Source organism: Stylophora pistillata, chromosome 11, assembly GCF_964205215.1.
Source record: "Stylophora pistillata chromosome 11, jaStyPist1.2, whole genome shotgun sequence".
Lineage (NCBI taxonomy): Eukaryota > Metazoa > Cnidaria > Anthozoa > Scleractinia > Pocilloporidae > Stylophora > Stylophora pistillata.
Window position 1 is genome coordinate 10,900,837 of NC_142529.1, and position 12,134 is coordinate 10,912,970.

At 37.5% G+C, this 12,134-nt stretch overlaps 1 protein-coding gene across 3 annotated transcripts; it reads left to right on the forward strand.

Moving 5' to 3' along the window:
* Positions 1 to 1,617: 1,617 nt before the first annotated feature.
* LOC111343973 (uncharacterized) lies at positions 1,618 to 9,737 on the forward strand. Of its 3 annotated transcripts, none has more exons than XM_088739357.1 (14): positions 1,618 to 1,774; positions 2,305 to 2,503; positions 2,765 to 3,051; positions 4,085 to 4,181; positions 4,478 to 4,768; positions 4,975 to 5,048; positions 5,329 to 5,511; positions 5,666 to 5,839; positions 6,095 to 6,241; positions 6,526 to 6,606; positions 7,280 to 7,454; positions 7,727 to 7,787; positions 8,072 to 8,138; positions 8,234 to 9,737. In XM_088739357.1, exons 2-14 carry the CDS (start codon positions 2,351 to 2,353, stop codon positions 8,280 to 8,282), a joined length of 1,839 nt encoding a protein of 612 aa, XP_088595483.1. In that variant the 5' UTR covers positions 1,618 to 1,774; positions 2,305 to 2,350; the 3' UTR covers positions 8,283 to 9,737. The 3 variants fall into 3 exon arrangements, 2 of the variants coding, with proteins under 2 accessions (XP_088595483.1, XP_088595484.1); XR_015993407.1 differs by lacking the exon at positions 1,618 to 1,774 and having other exon boundaries at positions 8,234 to 9,568; positions 9,665 to 9,737; XM_088739358.1 differs by lacking the exons at positions 7,727 to 7,787; positions 8,072 to 8,138; positions 8,234 to 9,737 and having other exon boundaries at positions 6,526 to 6,599; positions 7,280 to 7,440.
* The last annotated feature ends 2,397 nt before the right edge of the window (positions 9,738 to 12,134 follow it).

The window sequence follows — 12,134 nt, forward strand, 5'->3', positions numbered from 1 at the left end:
TGATCTTGACAAATTTTGGAATTTAGTGCGAGATGACTTTTCTGAATATTATAAGAACAACATACTCTGGAAAATTGTACTTCGCGCGTTAAGGTCCGCGATTCTCTAAAGAATTGGGGATATCTCGACTCAGTGCGCCTTCTGTTCCCGTAAAGAAACTATAGATCACTGTTTTCTTAATTGCCCCCGTGTGAAATCTGTGTGGTCCCACTTTTCCCCTGTTATCTCCTCTATCCTTGGAACTAGCTTTCTCCCATCCTCTACCAATGTTTTCTTTTTTCGTTGGACCCCCGCTAGCCCAAAACAGAATCGTATTGCTCGCTTTCTAATTAAGACAATTCTGTACAGAATCTGGAAATTTCGAAATAAATCTACCTTCCACAGTGGGAATGACCCCCCTGAGGGTATAATTCGCCATGCCCTCAGCGAGATCAAAAGCAGAATTGCGTGCGACTACTTCCGACTCTCGTTATCTAACTCTAGAAACGCTTTGGAGTCCCCATCAATCTGTACAATTTGATGGGGCCTCCTATAGAATACTTTTGTAAATATATTACCTTAAGCTTTAGTTAACATTACATTAAATTAACTTGGAATTATTTACAACTTAGAATTAGCAATCCTAGCGTTACATTAATATTAGTCTACATTAGCCCTAGCCATATCAATATTATAGATTAAGCTTATATTAATATTAGACCTAACTATTTTGGAATTATTTATAACATTACATCAATATTAGTAATATTTAATACTCGTATATATTAAAGAACTCTTGAACTTTGGAACTTTGGACTGTTTATTAATAATTAGTTGGGGCCAAGCCCACGTGCTTTAGCACTTTTATTTTGTAACTTAGGTGGTTTGTTATGAATAAACCCTTTTCAAAACTTAAAATGTCGGAGAGAAATATACATACAACTACTACAAGTGTATGAATCAGAACAATGTTCATATCAGCTCGTTCGTTATATGAATTTCTGTGCGCCGCTAATTTGGATTTGGATCATGAAGTTTTTTTGGGATGAAATGCTAGCACCTCCGTCGTTCCAAGAGTACTTTTCTCATTGTATGCCTCCAAGAACGAGGTTAACGTATTGTTTCCAGCGGGCAAGAAATTTATATAGGAAGAGGTTACCTGTGCAGGTAAGAGCTAAAATAGCGCCTTTGAGTAGGGGTGATGTTTGAAAGAGGGATGGGATGGGAATGAAGATTTTATCCCCGAGTGTCGCGTTCTGTGAATTCAAACATCAGCCCAGTTTGGTCAGTAAATATTTCAATAGTTAATTCCTTTCTCTCTGCCCCTTTAAAATCATTGCAGAACTTATTACACGGAAGTAGCAGGGCTTTCCTCTGGGTTAAGCCACCTCGCATTTCTGTTTGGGTGCTCTTCAGTAAAGCGAACTGACACCTGCGAAGGCGTCATCCTGCTAGAGTCCTAACCAGTCCCTTCTGCATCTCTACTAGATCATAATCGCAATGCGCATGATCACCATACAGTTTGACGAATCAGAGCCGAATCAGGACTTTCATAAGCGAAGAACCTGAACGTTGCTGAACTTAAGTCTCTGCATCCACGACAAAGTTGCTTATTAATATTGTTCTCGATGCGTAGATATGAGTTCAATTAACTTCCAAGTAAGATATGGTTGGTGATTGATGACTGAAAATGAGCAGCGAGAAGCAAACGTCGGATGGCAATGAAACTCAACTGTCCTCCTACGTAGAAGAGGATTTATTGGAAAATGAATACGATGAAGAATTTTGGAACAGGGTAAGAAAGGTGACGTTGGCATTGGCCTACAAAAGGATACCTTTTCTTTTATCCTTGTACGGTACCATAAGTGAAATTGTGCTGGATATCGATTTGTAATCAGTACAAGCGTGCGTGGGTCGGCTGTTGGTAGCATGACAAGTTTGGCTGCTTCCTACAATATTAAGAAAATGTTTACTTACTTACGCCAAGTAATAAAACAAACAAAAAAAAAATGAATAAACGAACTGGATTAACCGGCCACAGCTGCAACAGTTGCTTCCCAGTGTTGCTTTCAAGGCAGCCTGGTTGCCGGAAGGAATTTACGTCGTACTCTATAGTTAAGGACGCTAGGCTGATCGAAGTGAGTTAAATAATGCGTTTATGCTTAAACTTTCAAGACTCAGTCAGGCCTTGACTAGAACTAATGTCCGAGAAACCACCCCCTCCTAAACTCCCGTGGGGATCCCTCCCTTAATTCAGTGGAAGTAGTAAATAGTAAATAAAAAATTTGGACTAAAGTAATTTACAAGGTTAGTATTCTTTTGTAGGTATATCAAAAGCAGAGCAAAGGACTGATTTTCATGGAACAGGGCTATGGATGAAGTTAGTGTTGAAAGACTGATTAAAGAATACCAGGATAAAGGTCAAATGGACAATGAGGATCCAGCACTCTTGATGTTGAAAAAATGGCCATCAGCTAAACAGTTCACAGAAAATTCTGACAAACTTCCTGGACTGGAGCAGTTGGTATGTATTAGCTGCCCAGTTTGCTTAGTAAGATACTGGTTGCTAAAAATTAGAAATGGTCTTTCCTTATCATTATTTACATGCAAGCATGATGCAAATGGACATGTTTGCCCAGTTTTTGCTTTTGTCAAAGCTTGGAAGTAATGTATCAGTTAGGTGTAATTTTTAAATACAACTTGTAGACTCATTGTATGATGTAGAAGAGGTTTTTTCTTTTTCTTACCACGTCATGCATTACATGATCTGGGTTTTAACTTGCAGATAAATCGACTTTTAGAAATCCTGTTGGAAAGTGAACTTAACTCGGACAACAGATATGAGAAGGTTCGGGATAAAGAGGACAAACAAAAAAGGACTTTACTACACTATGTTGCAGAACTTGGTTTTTTACATGTCACCAAAGCAATTGTGAAAAAATGCCCAGGACTGCTAGCTCTGAAGACAATAGAACCAAAGAGAAACAGAGCCTTGTTACCAGTTGAATTGGCATTACAAAAAGAGAATGATGAAGTGGTAGCCTATTTGATTAGAATGATGTGGCATGAAAGGTATGTTGCTAGCAGCAAACCCAACCTTATCAAGTTCTGAGAATGATTTAATTTAATTTAATAGCTACGCCAACCGGCAGGGACACCGCAACAGCTTGCACCAATTACTACGGGCCCAATAAACCCACCCATCCCACCTTAGAGGAGGACATCCATCACACAGTAATCTTGTGTGTGGGAAATTAACGTCTCCTACCCCAACCCTGCAGGAGACAGGACCTCCATTTATTTGTCCCTATCCGAGAAGACTAGAATATCTAACCATTTCTTGATGTTATAGAAAGGCAGCAAATTCTTCTCAATTGTTTTAAGACCCCAAGTGTTGGTCTCAAACCCTCGACCTCCTGCACAACAGGCCAGTGCTCTATCCATTGACCTAACCGAGAGGCGGTTGTTTGTATGTAGTGAGTGCATGGGAATGTAGATTTTGTGAAGTATCACAATGATTGAGATATGTAGTATAGAGCAGGGAATGATTGTTTGAAGACTGACTAGTAATATATTTTAATCTAGTTTTCTAGTATATTTCTTTCTTCAAAATCCTTTTTGGGATGATGTTCTCTATTGTTTTTAGAAATCCCAATTATCAAATTGTAGTAAAGAAGAATAGAAGTGAATTTTCTTTAAAGCTTTCAGATCCAAAAGAATTTTATGTCACTCTAACCCTGAGTTATCTGAACCCAGCTTTGAACAACCCAGGCCAGTATGAGTGGGAGACATCAAGTTTCTCTAAGTTTATTATACAATGTTTTTAAGTATTCAAAATGAAAGTTCTCCATTGAGTTCCCTACCAAGCCTTATGTATTTTTTATTATCTTCGCTTAGCAAGTTTAATGTTGTTTAGATTGATGAGATTGTAGTCACATTCACCATGATGGTAAATTCCAACATTATCTTTTGGTTGAATGCATGTGAGTGTGTCTTGCAAAAAATGCAAAAAAAATCTGTGATAGAGACTATTAAAAAGCTCCTGAACTTCACCAGAGAACAGCTATGTTTGTTGATACTGACTTTAAATTCATTGTTATTTAAGGGCACAAAAATTATTTTCTTGGATACCGGGCAACATGGAAAAACCTCAACCATCTTTCTTCAGTTTTAAGTCTGTGATTGAGAATCCTAAAATGAAGGTGAGAACTGTTGCTTTTTGTCAATGCCATTATCAGGGTTACTGTTATTTTCATATTTGTCATTTCCACTGTCACAGTCACAATTTCCTAGTTACTTTGAAAGTCATGGCTCCAACATAACATATAGTACTAACAGCGCTAACATTGGTGACAACAGTTATGCCAATTGCTGTTTTTGCTTTTATTGTTATTAGCAAGTTATTGCTATTATAAACAGTAGCAGCAGTAGATCAATTAGTGGCTGAAGTGGCATTGGCTCACATTTTTTTTGATGGTATGTATTATAATGTTCCAAGAAAACAGTAATGGCTATGCTAGATCAAATGGTGAACCCTCACTGGCCTTACCTTCCACAACGCAAAGAGAGCTACGACACAGATGAAGAGGAAGAGGGAGTTGAAGGTGCCTGGAACACAATCACAGATGATCCCTTGGACTATCACTTACATTATCATATTTTGGATGGTGATGAGGGAGGATGCCCTCCATGCTTTAAAATCTCTGGGGAACATCAGCCAAGAGATAATGAATATTTCAACTGGAAAGACAAGTCATGTCTGCACTTGATTGCTAAAAGCCATAATAAGGTAAAGTTAAAAGGATTTAAATTTTAACTTCATAAATTTGATGTAACAAAAAAATTATTGGACATGTTTGCAGTGGAAGACAAGTTTTAACTGGTTACCAAGAGACAAAATACAATATTAATTGTTTTGTGTTTGCCAGATGAACTAAGGATAACATGTCTTCCATATTTGCATTGAAAATCATACCTTATGACTACTGTTTTTAGGAGGCTTTGCAACACCCTGTGGTCAGAATGTTGATAAAAACAAAATGGAAGAACTATGGACACTTGTTTCTCAGGTAAAGTCATTCATTATCAGTAGTGGTAGACATGGTGTGCAAGGCATATTTATATGGTTACTAGAAAGGGAACAAAATGAAGAATAGTGTACCTTCCCGAGCCATAGGAAAGCCATCTTAGTAGATGGAAGTTACCACCGATGTTGTGTAATGGGGGAAATTTGTAACCGGACTTTGCTCTCAACATGGATGATCGAGTTAGCATTTAGGACATTTAGTTTGGTCTATACTAAAGTGTTTTTGTACAACGATAACTAAATACTTTTTTCTTTTTTATCAGCCTTCAAGCAGCGTTCTATGTTATCTTCCTTTTTTTCCTGTCATGTTCCCTACTGCATGCATCCACAAGAAAAGACGCCACACAGTACTATGATGCAGCTGACTCGCTGCGTGGATTTTGTGAGATTGTTACACTTCTCTTTGTTGTGCTTTATGTCTGCGAAGAAGTGAATCAAATGAGAATGTAAGCGTGTTGCATTGCAGGTGCTTTTACACTTTAAGAATTTAAACGTGGAGCTCGTTAGCTCCTTCCTATTTGAAAAAAATAGCCCCCAAATCTCAGTAGAAGAAGGAATTGAAAAACTCAAACCCTGCTTGGTTTATTTTTTTTTTTCCAGTGAGAGGCGTTCATATTTCACCGAATGGATGACCCTGTTTGACTGGTTAGGCCTGGTTTTGATCCTGTGTCTAATACCCTTACGTTACAATAACAGCAATGCACAGTGGCTGGTGGCATCTCTAGCTTTCCTGTTCAATTTCCTAAGGATATTTAAGTTTTCTTGTGTGACAAGGTAATCAAAAGATAAAGCTACATGCAAGTTGTTTAATTTTTGCAAGGCATCCTTCCCAGACACTGTTAAAAGTTTTTTGGGGAAAACGTTTAAACATCGTCTGTTTTCATTATCATAACCATTATCATTATAATCATTTGCATCATCATCATCGTGATCAAAACCCACGTCATCATCAAAATCATTCTTTTGCAAATTGAAGGTTCATTATTTGACTTAGATCTTAAATGTAACCAAGAGTTACCTCTTTTTCAGGACTACGGGACTTTATACCAAAACTATGGCTAAGATGATTCAGCAAGATTTAACAAGATTCTTGACAGTTTTTGCAGTAATTGTTCTCTCATTCTGTGGTGCTTTGTTTTTATCTCTTCGTTACTCTGAGAAAAGCCAACAGTTTAAGTACGTTTTAATACAGTACAGTATTCTAGCTCGACTGAATTTTTAGAATGTAGTTTATGTCTCGGATAGCGGTCCATGTTCATTCAAATGAATGCTAATTCTCCATTGGCCGTCCGCCAATTACCCAAAGGTAAAAAGATTTTACAAGCTGAAAGAATTCCTTTACTTAGTTACGCGTAATTTTCAAGTTTTATTAGCAATGTTACGTTGTGCATGTTACCTGATTATTGAGTTATCTATTACAGTAAACGTTTGTTTAGTCATGTTTTTTGTTTATTTTTCAGGGGCTTAAAAGATGTACTTTTGAGTGGGTTTCGTGTGCTATTTGAACAGCGGGCTTTTGCGGAGGATTACTCCGGTTCCAAGTAAAAGAGACGTTTTCAAGTTATTACTTCTCCTCAACATCTGCCAGTGCCGCTCGATTAAGAAATTACTGTGCGGAAATATGTTAGGTTACTTGTCCACGGAAATTATCTTTTCTTTTGAAGAGTGATTAGTTTTTGAGGGCGAGGTTCGACCATAACTGTGAGCTTTGAGATACAGTTTAGGTCCAAGGACAAATACATGAGCATATTTTTGAGGCAAATTGCAGTTATTGTGCTTAGTATCCTTCAAGAAATTTTCGCAGCGCACGAAAAGAAACGTTTACATACAGATTACCTTCGAAAAACGGGTTTGGATGACTTTTCAGAGCGACTTAGTAAACAAACAAGTTTTTATCTTCATCTGTAGCAACGTACAGTTAAATACTTCAGGGAAAAAATACCAGAAATTTCCCATTTTAAAGCAATGACACTAGCGGAAAAATATAAATGAACTTTTACAAATTACGCGAGTAATTTTCGTGCTGGAGCAAACTATCTTAACCAGAAAGGTTACCAAAAAAATACGAACTTGGTAGGCTGGAAGGACAGCAAAGACTGAAAAGATTACATCAGATTACAGCAACAACAAAAAAAGGTTGTTGTTAAGCTCCCTTCACTATAGTTTTGCTTTCTTATGACATAACTTAGCTTTTTGAATCTGATTTTCTTGTAGCTGGCTGGCAGTTCTCCTGACAATGGTGTACATGGGGACTGTGACTGTGATTCTGTTCAACATACTTATTGCACAGATGAGTACGACCTACACACAGGCTAAGAAAGTCGCTCGTCTTGAATATGATGTGGACCGTATTTTACAACTCACACGCATGGAGAGAATTCCTTTTCTGGTATGCGCCGTAGAAAAAGAAATCGAGCTACGAGATCGTACGTATGTGGTAGTGTACGTAATCGTGTGACGTCATGTTACGGGCTTGTTAACGTTTGTATTTACGTGTGCACGATGTAACAGATTGTCAGACGACCAATTATCGATTGAAAATTTGTTTTTGTAAGGACCTAAGTCGTTTAGCGATAGTAGCTGAGATTGTAATTGAGTCTATATACTTATTTAGTTTTTGTATTTCTCGATGTAATCATCTATTTATTAATTCCTATGCAGAATTTGCGTACGAAATATTATAAAGAAGGGGAGTGGATCAGTGAGAAGAAACTCGCAGAAGGTGAAGTACCCTTACTTCTTCAAAATGGCTGAGCGCAAGAAAATTTGTCGTTAATTTTGATATGAATTCTGCCGCTACTGCGCATTTACGCGACTTGTTTATTAAGTCTTAAGTTACAGAAGAAAGTAATCAGAAGTCATGTTCCTTTTGTGAAAAGTAGGGAATATCCCTAACCCAAAACTAACGAACCTTCTTTTGCATCTCTTTAACCCCCTCTCTTTTAAGAACGGCCCCAAGTGTATTGTTTTATTTTTTCTTCTAATCTTCTTTTTTTTTTTTTTAAGAACTTCTGGAATTCAGTGAAGATCGCAATCCTTGGGAGTCGGTGGAAGAGAAACTTCTTGCGATCAGGTAAGAAAATGTTTGATGTTTCGGCTCACCTCACAATCTATTGTCCATTCTTTATTCTTTTAAGTTTCAGTTTTTCCTTGTTAATTTTTTTCTAGAGGAATGATGAGAAAAATGGTGAAAGATATGAGACACGGGAGAGAGTGAACAGTTATCTTCCAAAACTACAGTAGGGCTATTTTTCATGTCGTCGAGTGATCAGTAATTTTATATTCAGCGTTTTTCGTACATACAAAACCTCTTTTGACGCCAAAGAGACTGATGGTGGTTGAGGTGATTTGAACGGAATCCCTCTCTATCCTATTCTAAGAAAATTTAGGAACGAACCAAGAGAACAAACTGACACTACAAAAGAGGCACGTCTGAGAAACAAAACCACGTGAAACCCACATGTGGAATGTATGCGAAGAAAAGCAACATCAACATAAAGAGTAGTTACTGCAGTAACAACATCAACAATGACAAACAAGAGCAACTTAAATTTAAGATCATTGGCACCAACCACACGTAATTTATAGTAGTGATGAAGTACCAGATTTCAGATTTTTGTCACCGATATAATTTTCCGTGAAAGAAGCGAATATGTTTGTTATTATATTCTCTCGTTATTTCATTTGTAACCGGAAACATTTCAGTCGAAATTGTTGTATACAAAAGATACTTATCAATGAAAGAAAAAACAAACAAACAACGAAAAAAAAAAAAAAAGAAATGGCTGAGACAAGTTATTAGTTGAAGGTTATTTCCAGCAGTGTAAAAATCTTTAAAGGAGTAGTTTTATTCAGTTCATCTTACAACTGATTGTGAAAATAGTTGCAAGAATAAAAGTGAACAAAAAAAAAAAACAACGTGGATGGTAGATTTAGGCAAAATTAACTGCAAGTTCGAACTGTATACATCAAATGCCCAATTGAATTTTTGCCGATCAGGTAAATACTTGGTTTTGGACCGTACCTTTCGCTTGGTTAGTACTGAAATGGCATTTGTTTCTGTTACAAACTAGAGAGAGAATTTTTACAACAACAGTCTACAAATTTCTCGGCAGTCAACATTGTCCTCTTCGTCACAGACTTCGTGGAAATTGCCTTATCCTTGTTGCCTTTCGCATGGTGTCACGTTTACGGATACGAACTCTAATCTTTTTTACTTATGTAACTCTTCCGTTTTTAGCACAAAGACACTAAGAAACTTTCAATGACTTTCTATTAAATTTGTTAGCGCGCTTCGTTTGATTTCTATTCCGTGACTAGCGAATATCCGCTCGAAGCTAGCTACACAAAGCACTGTTCATTTCTATTTCCCTTACGTCAAGGTGTAAGATCTAAATTCGCTTTCTATTAGCAAGTAGTTCAGTTGCGAGGAGTCACTGTAGCGAAACCATTTCGGAGCCGAACGGAGTTTAGGAGTTCTCTACCCCGGAGTCAAGATCCGATGTAAGTTACGCTTGTAATATTCCTCAATTTTATCATTTCTAGTTTCGTAGTCTTTCGGTTTCCCTTCTATCGAACCTTCATGTATCCGTTCTATAGTTTTTACCGCCTGTGCTGTACAAAGACTGCCAGCTTAAGTGAATAAAGAGTTTGATGCTGCTGCTTGTCTAAAGTTCAACACTGTGGTTATACTGGCGAACTCCGGTGCACAACACCACGTATCTGCGGCACCGGGAACGCGACACAGGGAAACTTCCCGTCATCCGCCATCCAAACTCTTGTATCGTTTTCCAGCAACAAGTGATCTGTTACTTGGTCTTGTTCGTATTGGATATCTATAATTCACGATCACTGAATTATTTTTCGATACTCATGTGCCACAGTCTACATAACAAGCTACGCATTATACAGATTATACAGAGCGACAGTAATTACTGTCGTTGGGGCGGAGATGCATGTCACTTTGAAGCGCACCTTTATCACTGTAGTTCCTTTCTGGTTTGTTTGGGTATTGCTAATTGAAGCTGTATTTCAGATAAGCGAATAAACTTTTGTTTTGGCCGTGTTGTGGCATCATCTTAACTAAGAATCTTATTTGCCTCGTAAACAAAAATATTTCGCGATCTCAGTCGTCACTAGGCTCGAGTACAATCTCATCTTCGACAAAAGCCGAGCCAATTAGATATTCTGAACATGATTGTACAAAAATTTATTTTTAAGCCAATTGAAATGTCAGCTTTCGAGATTTCGTGGTCTTAAATCATTCACAGGTTTTTCCCGAGGCTAGCAAAAATTTCAGATTTCCTGAAGAAATCCCATGAATAATTATCAGCATTTTTTTTTTTTTTTATGGCAACATATTTCTTAAGCGAGGTCTAGATGATAGTCATATTTAGAGCATTTATTGGTATATATAGTAAAAATGGTACTGGTGACCCACTAAATTGTAAGAAGTTTATTGATAATATTGTTTAAATCAGTAAACATCCGGAAGAGGTCGTACAGGCAATTTCTTCGCGTAAATGAAGAGATCATACAGAATACAACTGATGAGAATAGTTTGTTCCTATTTTGAGGGTGTTGTCATTATTCAACACCAGATTCTAATAACCATTTTACATTGAAATGCTCAGAATGGCGAAAGAACATTTTACAGGCATCTCCTGACGGAGATTCACCTGACATACACGTCATTAAGGTAGAACTGGTTATGGGCTCCATGATGGAAAATCGGCTAAACTTTAGAATACCCGGCCACATCATTTCTATGTCACTGAATAAGAATAGCGTCTATTGTGTGATGCCTCATTCTTCAAAGCCTCCCGACGTATGTAAATGATGTGGACGGGTATTCTGAAGTTGCTCCGGAAAATCTAAAGTAAAGGGATTCTAACCTGATAACAGTTTGTGGTGCGTGGCATGTAACCAAACTTGATTATCACTATTTCTTGCATGGTTCTCTTTTAAGCACCAATCATTTGCCAAATAGAAAGTTTGTAACAGAGGAAAATCAGATACTGATCAAGTTTCGACCAGGATTACTACGTTCGCTGTTGCTGTAGAAGTAAATTCTGATGAGAATATTCCAAACATAAGAAGAACGTTTCATAGCTGCATACGTGAGAGCTTTTGTAACAACCTAATTTTATCTAACTTCAAGCATTTTCAGTTTATCATTGGAGGAAAAAAATACAGGACAGTTTCTGTTGTCACAAGCTTTTGCATAAGCGTTTCGTTTATGCATTTTAAACGAGTATAGGTTATTGAGGATGTTTCTCTCGAAATGTAATTAAAAAAAGTAAGTTTTGTGAGCGTAGCATGGCAGGTACTGTCAAGACAAAAATTATCTCTCTTTACATGCAGTTACAAATAAGCTGCAGGAAAAATGGAACAACTTTCCATTAAGAAACGAAATGATGGAGATTTTTTTCTAAAATAAATATTTTGTCTCCTTTTCAAGGAATGCGATTTTTCTGCATCGAATTTTAATATAAATCTTTTTGTCACTCAGCGGTATCACTGTTCCTCTTTTGACGCTCGATCGATTGAAATTGATTCGCGCATGCCAAAAAAAAAATGATATGAGCAGAGTATCATCTAGGTTAGATGGGTTGCCTTTATCGTAAAATTTTGAAACCAATGTCGCAATTTTCTATGTATGTCCTTAAAGCTAAGTAACATCTGCATTACCTACGCAGGTTTGGTAAACAGCTGTGCGGTGACAAAACTTCCTGTTTTTGCTGTGTAATACGGGACATCTTGCCGAGAAGTTTCCTTGCGTTGAAGAGGGTTGTACTCCTTAGACAAAACAAAAACGGAAAAGATCACAGTTTAGGTCGTCTCGTCGGGATGGTAAAAATTGATAAAGGTGACTAGATATTAACCGCCTCCCGGTTAGCTCAATTGATAGAGCGCTGGACTGATGTGCGGGAGGTTCGAGCCCCGGCTGGACCAACACTCAAGGTCTTAAAATAATTGACAAGAATATGCTGCCTTTCTATAACATCAAGAAATGGTTTAAATGTTCTAGTCTTCTCGGATAGGGACGAATAAATGGAGGTCCCGTCTC